The sequence below is a fragment of the Lathamus discolor genome, chromosome 7 (assembly GCF_037157495.1).
Source record: "Lathamus discolor isolate bLatDis1 chromosome 7, bLatDis1.hap1, whole genome shotgun sequence".
NCBI classification, from domain to species: Eukaryota; Metazoa; Chordata; class Aves; order Psittaciformes; family Psittacidae; genus Lathamus; species Lathamus discolor.
The window spans coordinates 6,999,208-7,018,646 of record NC_088890.1 but is presented as its reverse complement, the minus strand read 5'-3'; the positions used below and the strand labels follow the sequence as shown (position 1 = coordinate 7,018,646).

The 19,439-nt window shown below is 54.9% G+C and overlaps 1 protein-coding gene across 3 annotated transcripts in view; it reads left to right on the top strand.

Annotated features, from left to right (window-relative positions):
- TEX264 (testis expressed 264, ER-phagy receptor) overlaps positions 1-17,437 on the top strand; it is a 37,632-nt gene extending 20,195 nt beyond the window's left edge. For all 3 annotated transcript variants that reach the window (XM_065687357.1, XM_065687356.1, XM_065687358.1), the window contains exons 5-6: positions 9,550-9,721; positions 16,596-17,437. In XM_065687357.1, the coding sequence (XP_065543429.1) occupies positions 9,550-9,721; positions 16,596-16,909 (486 nt within the window). In that variant the 3' untranslated portion in view covers positions 16,910-17,437. The remainder of the gene's footprint in view (positions 1-9,549; positions 9,722-16,595) is intronic.
- The last annotated feature ends 2,002 nt before the right edge of the window (positions 17,438-19,439 follow it).

The window sequence follows — 19,439 nt, the reverse complement described above, 5'->3', positions numbered from 1 at the left end:
CTTGGGCGAATTGTTACTGCCGGCAGCGTGCAGTGACTGGAGGCTCCAGGGCTTCGTTAGCCAAGCTCACCAGTGGGAGTCGTCACCACGCTGGGACTCACCGGCGTTGCTGGCTCTTTGCCTTGCTGCACTTCTTGGGGTAGAGGTGCAAGCTCTTGGACTTAGGGGTTTGAAGGCAGCTTTCCTGGAAGCCTGCAGGGAACTGCCTCTTGTTCATTTGCAAAGATTCAAAAAGGCGCTTGTCCTGGGCTCTGGCTTCGTTTTAAAACACAGGGATGTCACTTCCCAGGAAAGGGAACTCCTCCAGCAGTGAACCAGGGGTGAACAGTGGCCTATGAGTGAGTGTCCTGCAGTGGAGAGCCTGGGAAATATCGCTGTCACCTGAGGCAAGCCTCAGGAGGACACAGAGCCTTTCTACACGGTGGCTTCACTTAGCCGATAGCTTGGAAGATCCTTCTGTCCTGGAAACTTGCTTTCTGCCATCATATTTGCTGATGTGCTGTACTGGAGATATGCTGATGGATATCGTATTCATCTTTTCCATTCCTCCTCAGCAGACCAGACTGAAAACCTGCTTAGACTTCCTCTGTGCTGGCCTTCCTTGCCTTTTAAATGAGGCCAATAAGCCCAACACTAAGTCCCTGTTAGTGGGGAGGGAAGGACTATTTTGTCTGGGAATCAGGCATTTGCATTGCAGCTTTGCTTGAGGCTGCTGGTGGCTTTATCTGTGCAAGTTCAGCAAGGTTACGTTCTTCAGCTTCCCTTTTCAGCTTTCTCAGCTGCAAAAGGATGGTGTGAGGCTGAGTTTAGCTCATCATGAAATATATTCCGAGCAGACTGGGAGCTGGGGGCGTTGCAGAAAGACAAGGTTGTACAAAGAGGTAGGAAGGGACAGAGGGCTATTTATTTTGCTGTGCCGTTTTCTTCCTGGGGGCATTAATGTCACATGTGTCCTGAGTTTGTTCTGGTGACAAACAAGCTGTGGAAGAGCAGCTGGAGATGCCCACGATCCTGGGAGGATGGCCTGTGGAGCCAAAGAACAAGGTGAAAGGGCTGAGACTGGGGGGGGGGCAAAATCTCCCATGTGCTGAGGGCACCAGACACTCCTGCTCTGTCTCTGTTGCTTTGAATTAACCGCACAAGGGTTTCATCACAGGACCCGTTACTGGTGAGGGTGTGTGTGAGAAGGCTGGGAATGACAAGCCTGCACTGGATGTCCCTGTTGCAGAAGGGCAAGTACTCAAGCAAGTGGTGGCCTGCAGAAAAAGCCATCAAGGTGGGTTGGGAATGTCCGCCTGGATGAGGAGCCCTCCAGGTTCTCAGCTGTGGGTTAGCCATGGAAGATCTTCGATCACAAGAAAGAACCTGTTGTTGGTTGACCTAGAGGGAAGTTGTACTCCAGGTTAAGGCTTACTTTCCCTGCAAGCAGCCTAACGAAGACCCATGTTTCAAAGAGGCTTTTTTTACCTGCGTGATGCCCCGCATAGTGTGGGAGGCTGCATTGTGGTGGGCTGCCTGACCAAGGTGGGATGGGCAGGAGAACATCTTGGGTGATTGCTTTCTGAAAGGCCCTCTCTTGACAAGAGGCAGAGAAATTGCTATAGCTGCTGTTCCTGGCAGCCTCGCTGAGGCAACAGAGCAGGCAAAGCGATTTAGCATCGCTCCAGCCATCCGTGATGGCAGAGATCATTGCATCAACCTCTTCAGCTTTGCAACTAATGCTGAAAAAGTATCCCCTGAGGGCTGGAAGGAGGGTGTCGGTCCCCAGAGACCCGCACTCCAAAGCAGAAGCAGCCCTCTCCAGCTGCCGTCCTGCTCTCCTGCAGTCTCATACACCTCATTTAGTGCATGGCTGTTGACCCACACCACGGAGATCCTAGGAACAGGGTCAGAAACCCAGAGCTGGTTCCTCAGGGAGGAGAGATTATGTGGATTTACATGGGTTTCTTGTCTTTTAATGAAAATCCAGTGTTTGAGCTTTTGGAGTGGTTAAAACCAAAGTCCCTTTCAGAGAGCCGGTGTGTGGCAGTGATGGGGAAGAGAGGAAGGGATGTGTTTGGGGTCGGTAGGAGGAAGAGTGTGAGAATATATCGTAGAGCTCTGGGAAGCTGGTGGGAGCCATCTCCCCAGCTGGCTTTGTTTACCCATGGTGAGCACAGGAGGAAGGCAGCACTGGAGAAGTGGAATGCAGAGAGATTTTAGGAAAATTAATGGGTTTTTGTAATGCAAAAGTTTGTTTCACTTCTGAAAGTCTCTGCTTCAGGACTAATTAGTGCCAAATAACCATGCCACCAGGTGGGAACCAAGCCCCTTGAATTACATGCTTGCACCATCTGCTCCTTGTTCTGCAGGTAGTGTTCCTGTAGTTGAGGGCAGTAAAATATGTCCCTGGAAGTACATGGATTAACATATCTGAGCACGTCCGGGCTGGCAGCCTTGTCCAGGGTTTGTCCTTCCCCCACGAGGCTGCTTTCTGGAAGGTCTTCTTTTGCTGAGACGCTGTCCGCCTCATCTCTGAAGATGGGGAATGCTCTTGAATGTGCTGCAGGCTTTCTCTTGCAGCTCAAGTGGGTGCTGGAATCAGAGGAGGTCTGGAGTGCATCTGCACCTGTAGTGACAGGGATGGAGCTTAGACCCTTTCGCTTGAGGACAGGATGGATTCTCCATCTTCATGCCAGGGAGGAGAAAAGTGTTCATGACTCTCACAGCAGTATCCAGCAGCAACCTGGGAGCCTGTGCCTGGTCCTCATCAGCCCTTTTGGGGCATTCCTGTGCTCACCAACCAGCCCAGGCTCATTCCTTCACCTCTTGGTTTGGCTGTGCCTGACAGCTCCTGCGGCTCTGCCGGGGCAGGAGCAGCCGGGCGGCCGGGCCCTTGGAGCGCAGGCAGGCAGGAAAGGTGTAAATTGCATGGCAGGCTGCCTTCACCAAGGTGAAAATGAAAACTCTGCAGCTATCTCCCAGCCTGGCATTTCGCAGCTCCCACGGCCCAAATGTGCTCCCTCTCACCACTGTGAAGGGGATACTGGGGGCTGCTTTTCACCTGCCTGTCCTGCAGCCACAGCACTGCCATGGTGACAGGGCAGTGTCCTGGTTGCAGGCAGGATGGGGCCCACTGTGGGAAGCAGGGAGTGTGCTGGTGCAGAGGGCAGGGGGGGATGTTTATGAGTGCTGGAGGTGCTAATTGCCAGGCACTGTGTTTTCCTATCTAGAGGATTTGCTATCTTTTGGTGAGGCTGCTGTTGCTGTATTGTTGGTTCATTTTTCCTGCTGGCTGATGGAAACAGGCTTTTCTTGATTGCAGTAACATCACCTTCTGTTTCTGAAGCACCCCGCAGCCCAGAGGATTTGAAAGTAAAGTGCACGTGTGTGGGAGCAGTCTCACCACCTCTGAAATGTGAGTTTCTCCAGTCTGGGAAGCAGCAGCTGTTTTGCAGCCCTCGGCAGCCTGGTGTTCATGGCTGTGCTGTGTGCTGGAGCTGGCTCCAAGTGCTGACAGTGCCAGGACGCAGGGGCTGCGGGCTCCACGTGCACCCTGCTTGGTCTGCGAGCTGAGGTGTTGGGATTTCCTTGACACTTGAGGTATTACTGGTGTAAAGCACATCTGCCTTCCTCTCCTTCCAAAGCTTGTCCTCCCTTCTGCCCAAACTTGTCTCTTGACCCAGTGGTTCCTTCTCAGCTGCTCCCTGGCTCCTGCCCCTCGGTGAGCAGCCCCAGGCACCCAGATTTCATCCCTGTCTCCCGTGGTCAGGCTGCAGCTTGGCAGGGAGCACCAGAATCACAGAAGGAGCTGGGTTCAAGGGACCTTCAAAGATAATACAGCCCAAACCCCCTGCCATGGGCAGGGAAGTTGTTCAGTAGACCAGGTAGCTTAAAGTCCCATCCAACCTAACCTTGAATGCTTCCAATGATGGGGCATCCACAGCTTCTCTCGGCAATGCAGTCCAGTGTCTCACCATCCTCATCACAAGATATTTCTTCACTATGTGCAATCTAAACCCACCCTTTTTTGGTTTAAAACTATTGCTCCTGTCACTGCAGGCCCTTCTAAAATCTCCATCTCTTACAAGCCCTCTTTGGGTATTGACAAGCTGCATTAAGCTCTCCCTGGAGCCTTCTCTTCTTCAGGCTGAATAACCACAGGTCTCTCAGCCTTTCTCCATACCAGAGGTGTTCCAGCTCTTGGACCATTTCCATGGCCTCCTCTGGACTTGCTTTGACAGCTTCACAATTGTTTTGTGCTTGGGGCCCGAAAGCTGGGGTTTCACAAGAGCAGAGAAGAGGGGGGGAGCATCCCTCCCTCAACCTGCTGGCCACACTGCTTGTGGTGCAAAGCAGGAGACACTTGACTTTGTGGGCTGCAGGTCCACATTGAAACCAAGTTTGAAATCTGGGGATGAAGAGGTGCCTTTATGTTTTTTTGCTTCCATCAGCTCGAACCTGAGGCCAAAATGGTGTTTAACCTCAAGCTGCTGTCTGGGCAAGGAGGAATGGAAACAGGGACACCATCAGTGGGATAGCCCAGCAAGGAGTCTGTCCCCTGGCTGAACTAGGAGAGTGTGGAGGGGTGCTGTGTGCTGTGCAAACTGAATCGCAAAGCCTCTCTGCACTACCTAGCACTTGTGTTCTAAGATAAGCGGGGATGACACACAGAGTGTGGAGCGTGTGTGGAAGCGAGGAGGATGTGACACACAGTGTGCTCCCTCCAGGCCTAGCTGGTGGCTCAGTTTCAGCTCTTAATTTTAGCAATTGATTTTAGGGCCCTTCGGCACCACACAGTTTTGTTGTTTCTTTAAAATCCATGGGAGTGAAGTGTTCGACCCCTTTACCGGGAGGAGGAGAGGATGGATGCATCAGTCTGGCTGTCTGGAAGCAAGATGTGGGGGAGTCATGTTGTCTGAGCAGGCAGGAGGTGCTGGTGGGTCCCCTGAGGGTCCCCCACAGGCGGCACAGGCGGCGGGAGGTTTGTGGCTGTGAGGGTGTGATGATGCCCTGGCTGGTCACCCTGCTGAGACCCCTGGCGAACAGCAACCCCCAGCAATGGGCACAAGCCCCCTCTGTGTTCCTCCTGGTGCGGCAGCAGAATAAATGGAGACTGGGAGCCCTGGTGCAGCAGGGGAGCTGGAGGGGTGTCCCTTAGCACCCCCCATTGTTTCCCCAGGGCAGGACCCAGACACCCCTCCGCATCACCAATGTTTAACAAATAATACTTGAGACTGACAGTTCAATTCGGTAGCAGGGTGGACCCTGGCTGTAACCCAGTGGTGGGCTGACCCTGCTCTCCAGCTGCCTAGAGAAAATCCCCTTGTGTGGCTTATGTCCTCCAGCATCACAGGATGAGGATGGAGCCATCTCTGTGTGACTGGCACCCTTCCGCTTCACTGCAATGGCATTGGCGCATCCCATTGCCGTAAAGGCAGAGGCAAGTGGCAGCAATAGGCATGTTGTGCCAAACTGATGTTCATATGGCCACTGATAAACAACCCACAGTTTCTCTTTGAGTCTTGGTCCCCTCCTGGAGCAGGCTCGGGCCATGTGCTCATTAGTTCCCTCTGGGAAGCTGTTCTCTCAACTGGAACTGTGCAGAGAGAAGTTGAGGCTTAGGCTGAATCCTGCACCACTGCTTTCCTTGTGGCTGGCATGCTCCAGCCAGTTACAGCTGTTCATCAGCTTAACCATCACCAATGAGCCATGCCATGAGGTCTTGGTGATGAGTTTGGGGGGCTATGGGACCAGAGGGCTTGTGGCCAGAAACAGTGAGAGCAGCTGCCTCCCCACAGTCTTCTCAGCAACCCTAAAAGTGTTTTGGGGCTGACAGGAGGTTTGGCTGGAGTCTGGGTGCCAGCATGGCTGGGCATGGTGAGAATCCTGAGAGCATCAGCAAGGCTTGTTTGCTTGTCTCCTAACAAGATGAATTCTTCCAGCAGTGGGAGATGAAGTAGACCAAGTTGGTGGCATTTGAAGTCCTGAGCAGAAAAGCCTGACAGAGTGACAAATCCAGTCCCTGCAGTGCCCCACCTTGCCTTCTGCTTCCTGCCAGGAGCCAAGGGGCACAGCATGGCATGAGCATCCCAGCACCTCCTTCCATTTTGGCACAATTCTGCTGGGATTTTGACTGCAGACTGTATTGGTGTTGCCTCATCATGTGACCCATAGCCCTGGAACTGTTCTCTTGCCTGCACAGGAAGGCAGGGGCATCTTCTGTCCAGGAGGCTGTGCCCATACTGCTCCGTAGGCAGGCGATGGGGTCTATTCCTTAACAGATAAGCAGGGAATATCTGAAACCCTGGTTTGGTGCCTAGTCCTTGTTGTCCTTTCTGATGCATGAGACATGGGGATGCTCTGTTCATAGAGGAATGAGGCCAGCCTGGAGAAGGTCCTGCAGGGAGTCGGGGTGGTGGGTGATCTGGAAACAACCCAGGGGTAAAGATTGGGCACAGTGCTGTTTCACCTGGGAAAGAGGAGTGCAAGAGTCTTCCCCTACATAAACCCTTGTTTCCAACAGGTTGGTGAGCAGCACCACACCACGGCCCTCAGGCCAAGAAGGAGTTGGCTTCATGGGAAGCTGCGGGTCTGACATAGCAGGATTATGCTGGAGCTGCTGTGCATGTCAGGACTGAGCTGTTGGGCTCTGGATGTATTGGTCTTTGCTGTGTATGTGTAGTTTGATTGTATGGATTACATGCAATAAATCCTATGCTTTGGGTGCTTGGTGAAGAGTCCTGCATAGAAATATGCTTTGTGTGCTGCCGCTTCTGTCTTTGCTAGCCATAGGAAAGGCAGCCTCCTGGCAGAAGCTGAGGATGGAGGTGGCACAGCATGACCACGTGAAGGAACAAGTCCCTTTCTCTGCCCTATTTACTGAGTCCTGCTGTCCTAGCCAGAAGCCTGGCGCTGGCATTATTGGCATCCCACTGTTCACCTCTCGCTGAGCTCCTCCGCCCGTGTGAGACTGCGTTTGAGGATGCTCCGTCCTCATTGACTGGAGGGCTCTGCCTTGCAAACTCCACATCCACCTTGCTGCTCCATCTGCTGCCTTAGCTGTGCAGCGAGCAAGGGGCTTCCTTCTCAGCTGCAGAGAGATTTATTGCCTGTGGAGTGTCTCTGTTGGTTTGCGATGTTGTTGAGCTTTTGCTAATTTGCTCTCTCTTTGCATCTTCACCTTTGGATTCTGCTCTCTAGTCTCTCCAGGTTGTTTCTTTCCTTGCAGCAGCCTTGCAGCCTTTCTCTCCACCGGGATAACCCTAAGCCTTCTCTATCCTATGCTGATACCCACCTCTTGGTTGAACTTTGCTGCACCTCTGCCTGTGCTTGCCTGGCCTCTGCCTGCCTCCTGATCTCCTTTGGGATGACCACAATCCTTGCATCCGCTTTGGATTATCTCCTTATGCATTTTGTTTAGTGATTCCCTTATCCATTTTTGTTGCCCTGGTTCCCCACCTCATTGCCTCTGCCCTTTCCACAAGTCTTTATGCAGCCTCATCCCTTTGGTTCCAACCCAGATGGGACAGAATTCCCAGCTGCCACCTTGAGTGTGAAGCAGCACTGTGGAAGTCACTAGTACGGCTGTGTAATTGGAAGAGTTGTAGCAGCCTAGATAAACTGTGGGGAGAGGGTATGTCCTCCTTCTGCTCTGTAGGAATCCCAAAGTGGACTTTGGGAAGTCAGTGTTGGAGGCCAGACTGAGCCTCCAAGAGGTTTTAGACTGATTAGAGACTTCATATTAATTCAGTGAAAGTCTCTTTGCTTTAAGATCCTTTAAGTTGTCCCTGTCTGCATTAAGTGGTTGAGGGCCAGCTGGATGCATCCAGAAAACCTGCACATCTTTGAGATGCCCATCTCTGGTATGTGTTGCAGGAACCTAAAATAACGAATAGCTGAAGATTGGCTGATGGGCTTGTGGTTGGTAGAGCAAGGGGCAGAGCGGCGCAGAGGGTTCTTGTCTGCGTTGTTGCTGCAAAAGCAGGAGTGAGATGAGCCGCCTCTGCTCTGCTGCTAAAAACAGCCCGGCTTGTTTTTATTTAATACAGTTTTGATCTGTGTGTGTTAGTGTTTCACCTGCCTGCAAGTGGGAACTCCAGGCTCCAGGCACCTCGGGAGCCTGCCTGTGTCCCTGCGTCACCGGGCTCACAAATGGGGCTTCTCATTGGCTGGAGGAGGGACTCTGCTGAAATTCAGGCTCAAGGGCTTTGGGACGAGTGAAGTTTCTGCTGGGGTTTGTGTTTCTGCCGCTGTGATGCCACTGGGTAAACTGGGGCCCCACAGAGACAGATCCTGTAGGCTTCCCAGGGAAAATAGACCTGAAAATGGCTCATGTGGGGTTTTCTCCCTGCCTTGCTTGCGCAGCATCCTCTCAGCAAGGAGGTGGCTCTCCAGGTGGCCTGGCTAGCAGCACCACGGGAGAGGGTTGGCATTGGCTCCTCTCTGTTGTAGATTCTGCCCAGTGCTGGCATTTGACTGGGAAATAAATAATTCAAAATCAACTTGGTCCATTCCCAGGGGTGAAGAGGGTCAGGAATTAACAGGCTTTTGTAAGGTCATGATTGATGTGTACATAAAGCTTGTCCTTGGAGAGGGCTCACCACTGTCTTCAGAGAGTTGTGGAGAGATGGGGACCTTGCTGAAGGATGTCTGGGCAAGCTGTGCCAGGGAGGAGGATAAGGATAGCTGTGGTAGCTAGGAGGAAAAGGAGGATAGTCAGGGCAGGGAGGAGAGGAGGATAATCAGTGTGGTTGTGGGGTTAAACAGAAGCTGTCAGTGACTGGAAAAAGGGAAAGAAATAAAAAGAAATCCCGCTGAAGAGACACTGCCTTTTCACCCGGCTTGTACAGCTGCCCCCCTGCCAGCAAGCAGCAGGCAGGCAGGCGAGGAGGGGGTGGCACAGAGAATTCAGCTGCTCCAAAGCACGGCACTGGCACCCTGAGAGCCCCCCCAGCCCACGTCTGGCCGTGGGGCACACGGCCTGGGAGGATGTGCCTCCATCGCAGTGCCCTGGCAGGCAGGGGAGGCTCAGTGTCTTGGGGGTGGGGGGGAAGGTGGGGTGAGGAGAGAGGAGGAGGTGGAGTTGTCTGAAATGCCAGGAATTCATCTCCCACTCCCCTACCCTTGCCGTTCTGAAAGGAGCTGCGTGAGCTGTCAGCTCTGGATTATATTAATTAGCAGAGAAGTGCTACGCCTGCTCATGGGGCCATGCTGCCAGGAAGAGCCGGGGACTTGGCAGGTCCATGCGAAGCAGCTGCCGGGCTCCCCGAAAACCCTCGCTGCAGCCTAAAATGAGCACACCAAAACCAAAGCTGAGCTGGGGAAGCTGAGTCTCCCTAGGGTTTTGGCATCTCCTCCTTGAGCCCGGCTGGTTGTTCACCCCCAGGGCTGAACACTGAGGTTGTGACAGGGAGAGCAGCACTGCAGTTTCAGAATGGGACCCACCGCTCCTCAGCAGGCCCCCATGTCCACAGTGAATCGGATCAGTCTGCAGTGCTGCAGGTCCATGTGATGGGGGGCTGCTGGGATGGGGAGTGAGGGCACATCCCTGACCCTGCTGTCTTTCAGGAAAGGAAGCTGTGTGCCCACCCTCGAATCGAGATCTACAAGGAGGACCGCATCTACTTTGTGTGTCCCCTCGCCCGCCAAGGGGACTTCTATGTGCCTGAAATGAAAGAACTGGAGAGGAAGAGCAGGGCTGCTGCAGCTGAGGCTGAGGATGCCCAGACAGACATCACAGGTACCTGTCGCATGCGCATGTCTTGAATCAGTGTCAGCCCTCGCAAAGGTGTGGGTTCTGGTGCCCTGGTGCTGCTGCCTGGCTGGGCAGAGAGGGGCTGACCAGCACCCACCTGGCACCCAAACACTGAGTCTCAGCACGCCTCTTTCCTCACCCCAGACTGAGATAGAACCTTGTCCCTAAGGTGTCACACCGCCTTGGGGAGCACTCGGGCACCCCTTCACCTTGTCAGGCTAAGGCCAAGCTGCAGCGAGCTGATCTGATGGCCCACTGTTGTCAGAGCAGAGCTGGATCTTGCAGCTTTTGGTTGCAGCTGAGCTTGTTTTTCTCCTTGTCATATATGTCTTCCTTGATCTCATCTTCATCTGTTACATACTGGGATTGCAAAGAGCTTAAATACCAGGTTGCTGTAGCTGGTGGTGGAGTTGTCCGATAGCATCTGCTCAGCAAGATCTGTTGGAGTCTGTATGTATTCATACAGGAAGGGACCACAATGGCTGTAGGCGCAGAACAGCAGTGCTATAGTAACCCAAAATGCTAGTTGCTGTCGCCAGCCCACGTGCTCACATGTCTGCGAGATGCGGGAACTGGCTAGCCAAACATTCATGGGCACTCGAATGGGGTGGGGGCAGCCACCTCCTCCTGCCCCACGGGTCACCCACGCTTGTGTAACGGGCATGAAAAAAACATGCTAGCTCTCCCTGCCTCCCTGGGAGTTTGGTCGTTTGTTTTAACACATCTTCAGGTTTGGGTTGCTTTAATTCTTAATTGCATGCAGCATGAAAGCAAGTCTGGGAATCGCTTTCTGGGAGCTCTGGAGTCCATTTACTGCTGCAATGAAAAGTCTTAATTGGAGCAGTTTCCCTGCGCTTTGAGGTCCCGTGTTTTCATGGTGCTCACTCAGCTCTTTGCCTTTTTGTCAGCCTTCCCCTGGGATGCCACCGCCAGCACGCCTGTGGTGGGGGAGTGCTCTGCCCTGCTGGAAGAAGGGCAAGGAAGGTCTTCCCAGGTTTAGACAGCAAATGATAGTGGACTTTCTCATGTAGGAGACTGTGGGCTGGGCTCCCCAGCAGCACGTCTGGGCCAGATCCTCCACCACCCCTCCTAGTCACATAGATGAGCTTTTGTCAGGGCAGCCTGATGCAGTGTCATCTGCTGAGTCTGCACAAAACCAGCTTAAAATAATAATAGCTGTGAGAGGCTGGCCTTGCCTCTGAGACTAAAGAGTTGAGCTTGAATGTTGCACTGTGATCACCATTCGTACTGGGCATGGCAGCAGAACCAGGTCCTTGCTTCAGCCATTGGAGATGGCCAAGGGCATGGCAAGCCTTCAGGTTGCTTATGCCACTCCTGCCTGAGGGTCTCAGAGGTCTCCATGATCTCCTGCATCCCCATGTTGTTGCAGTGCCCCAGGCTGGCACAACTGCTGACAGCTGGGTAGAGTGGCCCTGCGTGGGGAGGTCCTGGGCTTACACAAGGGGAAACAGTGCCCAGTGAGTGTCCTTGTTCCACTGTCTCTGGCCTGCTGATGCTGGGGTCTCGGTTGCAAGCGGTGCTGCTTCAGCCTCGGCGATCAAGTGGCCATTGAACTGTCCTGGTTAAGCAGCAGGGTCAGAGTCAGGAGGTGAGGTGGGAGAGGATAGCTCTCCATCTTGCCACCAAAGTCCCGTGTGGGTTTTCTGAGCCCTGGTGCAAGAGGAGAAGCCACTGGAGGGGGCAGCCGGTGGATCCCCCCTTGCCCAGCTGCTCGCTGGAGACACCTTGAAGGAGAAGCCTTGGAGATGATGCCTTATGGATTGAGACTGGTCATCCCTTCAGAGGTATTTTTTTGTGCTGGGATCTGTGCAACCATTTCTGAGCTGGAGGAAGAGAAAGCCACAATCTCTTTTCCCAACATTTTTAGTCTCTTCCTTGCTTACTCAAGGAGCAAGCTCAGCTTAGCCACAGCATGATAGCCAAAAGGTCTTCATGGCCCAGAAAATCCTGGGGTGTCTGTGACAGCTTCCAAATTTCCTTCCATCAGATGGAGGGTGGGCACCACAATGTCCCCATCTACTTCTCAGTGCAGTCCCCCCTCAAATCCAATTGCACGGATTTGGGTTATTTCTTGATCCACCTCAGCTCTGCCATTGTTTCAAGTGGTGCTGCCCTGACAGAGGCTCAGGCAGCGCTGGGATGCTCCTGGGAAGGGGGGTGGTCTCCCCTGTGTCACTCGGCTCCTCTGGCAGTGCCTGAGCTCTGCAAATCCAGACATGGGGCTCTGACTCCCTGCTGCCTCGCAGAGCAAGTGAGGGAACTGGGGAGGTGCTGAGCCCCTCTTTCTCTCCCTGAGGCAGCTGAGGATGCTTTACATGCAGCAGCCTTGGGCTCTCACTCCTGATGTGTCAGCAACCGAAGCCTGCTCTCCCCCCGAAATACTGAAAAAAGCCAGCACTGGGCATATGATTTCAGAATGATCATCATATTTAGCAGTGCTCCGTGTGGACACAGAGCCTTTCAGTCATGGCTCACAGAACTCCCTGCCAGCAGCTGTATTGTGCTTTCCTCGAATTAAAGACTTCAGAGGTTCCCAGCGGAAGGCACTGCTGTTTCTTCTTGCCTGTTGTTGTGGCTGGTGCCAAACAGTACCAATATTGGGTGTGTAAGGAAAGCTTGGATTTGTTTTCTTGAGCTTCCTGATCTTGGAGTGCATCTCCGCATTCCGACTGTAGCCTGCTGTCCTTGCTCCTGAGCTTACTCTGTGAGGTGCTGGTGCCTGTGGCTCTGAGCAAAGCCAGTGGCCACAAAGGCTGCAGGACATGATCCAGGATCTCTGCTTTCTGCTGCGCACAGAGCAGGGTGCTGGCAGCTCTGCTGAGGACAGAAACACTCAGCACACAAGGAAAGGGCCGGGGGCTGTGGCTGCCTCCGTGCCAGTTCCATCCCTTTGCCATCATCAGGTTCATCAGAAAGACAGGAAGCATTTTCGGAAGGCAGCTGACAGGTCTCCAGGGGGGCAGTGTCAATCACAATTAGTTGTTTTGTACTTAATTATTTTCTGGGGCTTTGGCACCAGCATGGGCTCAGCGGGCCCCCGCTCCCGGCTCACGCTCAGCACTCTGCTCTCCAGAATGACCCCACTGTGGCACATGGAAGGTGAAAGCAAACAAAAGCAGCCTCTTAACATGGGTGTGCTGGCATGAGCACAGATGGTTTCTAAGCACATGGCTCTGCCTGTAGTCTCAGGTGCACATTTTCCTGGCGCTGAGTCTGTCCAGCAACTTTCGGGTGCAGCCAGCGGCATCACCCGCTGAGCCCCTGTGCCACGGGGGGCACCTTCCCTGATGTGCTCTGTCTCATCTCCACTTGCTTCTGTCTCCAAAGAGCCCTGCCTGCACATTCCGAGGACGGGCTCAGTGTGCAGCTCCTGCCGTGCCTTCCTGCTGGTCTGCCTGCCCCAGCCCCTCTCCTGATGGCTTGTGTGTGAGATTCAGCCAGCACAGAGGAGCTGTTCCCCTCCCGGCAGCGCACTGATCTATTATTTAGCGGCAGTGGAGATTAATATTTGATTGAACGGGGGTAAGAAAGGGCTAGTGTGCGCCAAGAGGAGAGTGACGCTTGGGCATCACTGTCATACTGGGACAGTGCAGTCCTTCTCAGGGGGATCCGGGGATGCCCATACCTGGGATGCCACAGGGCTGAGTTGTCGGCAGTGACCAGCTCCCTGCTGGGCTTGTTAGCAGCATGGGGCGAGTGGTTCCTGTTGCACCCACCCATGGCTGCTCTTCTGGTGTTGGTTGCTTAGCTTCTCTTCTTCCTAGGAGGCTCTGGCCTTTGAGGGGCTCCTCAACACCTCTGCAGGACCACATCTCAGGCTGTGCCTCTTTTTCCCAATTAAAACTTTCCAGGTTCCACACTCCTGCTGAGTGAAGGTGAAGTGGGATGGCTGCACTGTCTTTGGGGGAGCAGAGCAGGGAGAGGGTTCCACAGGATGGCTGGCACCTTGCAGCACACCAGAGGGAAGAGCCGTGCTGGATCTGGCAGCTGGGCTGGCTTCTAGTGCAAGGACCAGCCTTAGAAAGTGGGATGCAGTGTTGGACAGCAGCTTGCTGGTGGACCAAGTAAGGTGCCTGGAGCAGGATGGAGAAGCAGGTGCAAGGGCTGCTGGAAATCTCTGTGCCCAGATGAGAGCTGAACCCGTTCTTATCCACAAGGCACCTTCCAGTGAGGCTCTGGTTGCCCTCTTGGAGCCCCACCATCATCGCTGGCCAGGCTGGGTGGCTGTGCTAGAGCCAGCCTTGTCCTGCATGGAGGAGAGCGAGGCTGCTGAAATGGGCACATTTGCCAGCTGAGGCTGCTCAAACGCAATCAGAAGTGACAGAGCAGTGAAAAAGTGCCTGGCTGAAAGGAAACAGGACTCGATTTATTGTCGCCCTTGGAGCAAGGGAGAGGGAGGTGGCTGTAGGGGTGAGGACAGTAGTGCTTTTCTGCAATGGTGGATCAAAGCAACATGTAGGTCAGCTCTGTCCCTGTCTTTCACTTCCTGAGCTGCTGCTCCTCCCCTCGGGAGCATCTTTGCTTTGTATCATGGGGTTATGTGACAGCTTCCCAGCTGAAGTGGTCCCCAGGGTAACAAGGGAGGGTGATGGACAGGCAGAGCAGGGCTTGGGTGGTCAGAGTCACTCTTATCCCAGGTTTCAGAGGTACACAAGATAACCATGAATGATGTAAGCTGTCGTGAAGCCATGGTGGGAATGTGCCTTTGTCACCTCAGGCCACCAGTGTGGCCAAATCAGATCTTTTTGTTTTTTGAGATCGCTGCCAGAGACCTTGCAAACCCTTAGTTGGCTTCAAGAGTAAGGGTCTTGAAGGCTCCCCTCCATCCCCTGTAGCTGTTTGCCTTCCCAGAGGCTCCCTGCTGACCCACTGCCCTGCTGAGGTCCTGCTGGGTGGAACAGCATCTCCCACTTCTCTGCCACCCATCCAGCGGTGCCTTTCAGCAAGCACTTTGCCCGCAGTGTGCAGAACATCCTTTTTAACTTAGAGTAAATGTAGTTTCCGTGTCAAGATGCTCCCTGATGCTGCAGAAAAGGCAGTGCATGTCGGCGGGTGATGGGTCTTTTTCTCCTTTTTGGGGGAGATCATCAGGCATCACTTGGGTGGGTGGCCCTGGGCTTGGCTTGTGCCAGCTGCTGAAGGGGTTGCATGCCATGACCAAGGAAAGTGTGCTCCTCTCTGGGTGTTCACCAGGCAGGATGAAGCCGATAGGCCATACAGGCAGGATGAAGCAGTGAGTACACTGCTTCTGTGGGTCTTTCCCAGCTGCTCCTTGTCCTGCCACCACTACTTGGTCCTCTCTGAATGGCTGTCACTCAGCCAGCAGGACTGTGGGATGATGCCACTCAGAGGACTGCCATTTACCAGCAGTCCTGCTGACAGCTGCCCAGGCCAGGAAAAAAAAACCAGCAAAAAAGGGGATTTAAGGGTGTTCAGAAGGAAAGTTCCCTCCCTGGTGGGTCTCCTCCAGGAGATTGGTGGCTGCAGGAGGCTGGAGATGTCTGCAGGAGCCCTGTGCCAGTGGCTGGGGATGGAGCCATGCTGGCAGGAACCACTGTGGAGGAGTCACCCCTCCTCTCTCACTTCGGTCATGACCATCCTCTTTGCCACCTCCTGACCCCACTGGTGGCAAGCTGATGGTCTTCCACCAGTGCTGCTGCCAACCAGAACTCCTTGTTTCCGTCCTGGTTCGGGGCATGATCCTCAGGAGGCACGTCCAGCCCAGCATGGATGAAGCCTCAAGGGAAGTAGAGAAGCCCAGCATATGCTTCCCAATGGTGCAAGGCAGGCAGGGTAGAATGGGGAGGTGATGAAGGAGCCCACCCAGTGTTTACTGCCACTGTCGTAATTAACAACATGGATCTGTGATGTCATGATCAGTAATGTGGATCTGTGGTGTCATAATTAACCACATGGATCTGTGATGTCGTAATTAACAGTGAATAATGTTTTACAGGAAGGTTTGTCTCCCAGCTGGTTGCTCTGGCAACAGCACCGATGTGCTGGTCTCAATCTGACTCGCTCATCTCATTGTCAACTCCTTAACTGTATTGTCAATGGAGCTAACAAGGCCAGGAGCCAGGGAATGGGGAGGTGGGCTGAGGGCTTTGCCCAGGTAGGCAAGGGCAGCCCCTCGAGGGGGTCGGCCATGAGAGGGGCTGTGGCTGGCAGCTGGGTGATGTGGGGAAGTGCCAAGGGTGCTGGGAAGGCTCGCCCCAAGTCCCACCTGCTGCTGTCCTGCCAGCCTCCACAGTGCTGCAGGAGCTGGCAGCTGCAGGGCAGCCATGCAGGGAGCAGGAGTGGGTTGTAGGAGATGCTGAGGGCCTGTTAGGATACCCTGGCAGGAGGCTGGACATACACTGGCTTGTGACAGCACATCTGAGGACCTGCCCATGTGCCACCATCCCCTTGGGTGCTCCAGCAGTGCTGCAGCTTCCCATCACCCTTGCAGCACAGCATCCCACTCCTCGCTTAGTTCCTAGTGCTGTGACAGGGGCAGGGTTATCACTCACCTCCCAGGCTGGGTATTCTCCCTAAGGAAGGGCTTGCCATTTCCTCCACGTGTGCACAGAAAGCAGCAGTGGGGCTGCTGCAGGAGGTCAGGGGTTGTTTGTGCCAGCTTGAAGGTGCCCTGATTTCAGGGAGCTGCTTGAGTCCAGCTCCTGCTTGTCTTAGTATGGTCACTTTTAGAGGCCCAGGAGGTAACAAGAGGTAGGAGCTGGTCTCCACTGTCACCTGATGTCTTCGAGGTTTCTGGTGGTTTCAAAGGCTGTGTCACCCTATCCCAATCTCATCTTTCCGACAGCATTCACTCCCTCCCCTTCTCTCTCCATCCCAGGGGCTGACACCCTGAGTGAGGCAAGCTCCATCAGCATAGAGGCCACAACTGACAGCAGAGACACCTCAGTGGCCACCTCCATCCTGCTGCCATTCCCAGCCAGCCGCGGCCGGGAGGAGACGGACAACCGCAGCGAGCACAGCTACAGTGAGTCGGGAGCCAGCGGTTCCTCCTTTGAGGAGCTGGACCTGGAGGTCACCGTGGACGCCGAAGGAGCCCCAGGCCTGCTGCCTGACGCAGGCTACGCGGGCAGCCAGGAGTCCACAGGCAAGTGGACCAAGGAGCCCATCGCTGCCGAGAGAGGAGAAGAGTGATGCGGAGACCTGGCTGCCTTGCCTTCCACCGGGGTCTGAGTTACTGGGAAACAGTTGCCTTTCCCACTTCCTTCCTCTCCAGCCAAGAGATTTCGGTTGCTGATTTCCTCCAAGACCTGCTCTCCCTCTTTGCAGAAAGGGTGTTTGGCCATTTCAGGGATGCCAGGAAGTTGGGGGGGGGGGGTCTCCTGCAGTGCCTGGTGGTGCAGGGCGGGGGGCAGTGAAATGCACTTGCCGTTTGTGTGTCTCTAGATGCGTTGCATATTCCTTGCAGGAGTTTTGAGGGTGGGGGAGTGTGGCTGGCAGAGGTGTCCCCCAGCATCTCTGCTGGTGCCCCTCTCACCCACAGCTTGTCTTTGCCGCACTGCCACACGTTTTCTAGCACCAAAGAGCCGTGAGTAGGGTTGGATTTGTTCCCCTCTTTTCTTCCCCTTGATGAAAAATGGAAACATCCCGTGTAAACCTGGTCTTCCTGGCACTGCCACGGGCGCTTTTTGGGGTCTGTAATAAAGTGGATGCTTTTCCTCACTGGCGGCCGGTGGCGTTGCTGACTGCCTCTTGGCCCATCATGGGGGGAGCAGGCTGTGGGTGGAGGCTGCGCCCCACATCCCCCAGCTGAGCTGGAGAGTGTTCCAAGGGCTCTGCGTCCCATGAGCAAGCATGCTCACGCTTGCTCCATGCGTGGGCAACCCAGCAGGCCCATGGGGACCATCCCCAGCTCTGCAAGCTGCAGGGTGAGCAGGGAAGGGTCCCAGTGATGAGCTGAGCTGGGTTTGAATGGAGGTGGCATCCCTGCTCCTTTTGGGAACCTGACAAAAGGAAAGCCAGTAAAGACAGGTCCTGGGCTGCTGGTGGGCCTGGCACCACTGTGCTTCTCCTGCCTGTGCGATGCCTCCCTGCCATCCCGTCTTTCTGGTCTTGCAGCCATGGGTTGCAGACAGAAGGCTGCCCAGGCTGGTCCCAAGTCTCTGTCCCGCAGCTGGGGACAAAGGAGGGACCCTCACAGTGCCCTGCAGCAATGCCGGGTGCCAGAGCACTTCACCAGGCTGGCAGAGCTCAACCCCTGCTCCAGGAATCCCAGTGCCTCTGGCAACCCAGGGCTTTTTCCCTGTCAGTCAGATGTGGTGGCCCAAAACCAGGGCTTGGGATGGTGGTTCTAGGGACAGGGGAGGCCTGGCTGTCCCTCCGTGGTGGGGACATGTCCTCCCTGGCTTGGGAAGGTCATGATTAGTCCTCAGCCAGTGACTGACATGAAATTGTTCATAAATATTTTGTGCTCTGAGTGATAAAATATTAAACTCCTCCAGCCCACATGGAAAAATATTGCTCTTCACAGTGTTTATCTTTGTCGCCAGTTATTACAAAACTGCCAAGCCCCCTGAAATATTTATGTCTGGCTGAGGCTCCAGGGGGGTTGGAGCCAGGCAGCGGACCCTAATGCCACTTGTCCCCTAACCCCACCAAAAATGGGGGCCAGGGAGGCTTTGCCGTCATCCTCCCTCAGCAGCCAGAGGATGCAGCCAGAGATGGGGCTCATGCCAGGTCCCATCCGGCAGGGACAAGGGGCAGTGGCAGTGCAGCATCCTCCAGTGTAGCATGCCTCCAGCCCTGCCTGGCTCAGTGCTGCCCCGGGCAGCGGTGCCGAGGCCCTCCAACCCGGGCACCTTCCTCTCCCCCGTGCCCCACTCCGCCTGTGCTAAGAGTCTTGAAAGGAGATAGGATGGTGGGGTCTGAGGTCCTGGTGCCATGGGACCTGGGGGACCTTGTCACAAGTCAGGACTGCTGGGAGGGGCAGACTGGGTCTGACTCTTCCTGCCATGCTGTTAACCCTCAGCCTACAAGCACAGCAGCTGGCAGTGGGGAAACTGAGGCACAGGGTGGTCCCTGCCCATCCCTGTGGGTCCTTGTGTCATCCCCTGCCCCATTCTGTGTCAGGAGCTCTCTGGCACAGCTGGGACAGCAGCACAGGGCAGACACAGCATGGCAGGATCCTGGGCTCCAGAGACGGTTTGGACAAGTGGTGGAGACCTGGAACACTTAATCCAGCCTCTGCCCCTGTCTTCAAATTGTCCAAAGCCTTCCCCCCCAGCTTGGTCCTTGGGCCGATGGTGAGTGCCTGGGGGCTTTGAGGAGTTCAGGTGGGCAGTGAGGTGATGCTGGAGCTTGAGGAGACTACAAGGGCTCTGGAGCACAGGGGGCCGGGGGAGGGGGGGGCTGTGTCAGGCGGGGGGAACAGCTCCAGGGACACCAGGTCGTGGCTGTAGAGCAGGACGGAAGCTGGGACCCCCCTTGCTAGGCTGGGACGGGGCTGGGGAGCAGAAGCTGAGCTGTGCCGGGCCGGGTCCTGCCTCTGCCCAGCCTGGATCTGGCCACTCCTTGCCTGCGTCCGGCTGAGTTCTGCCTGTGCCCGGCTCCGTCCGGTCATCTTTTGTCTGGATCTGGCCGTGCTTTGCCTGCTCCCCACCCGCTCTGGCCGTGTCCGACCTGCGCCCTGCCCGTGCCCTGCCTGGATCCGTCCATGTCCTCCCCG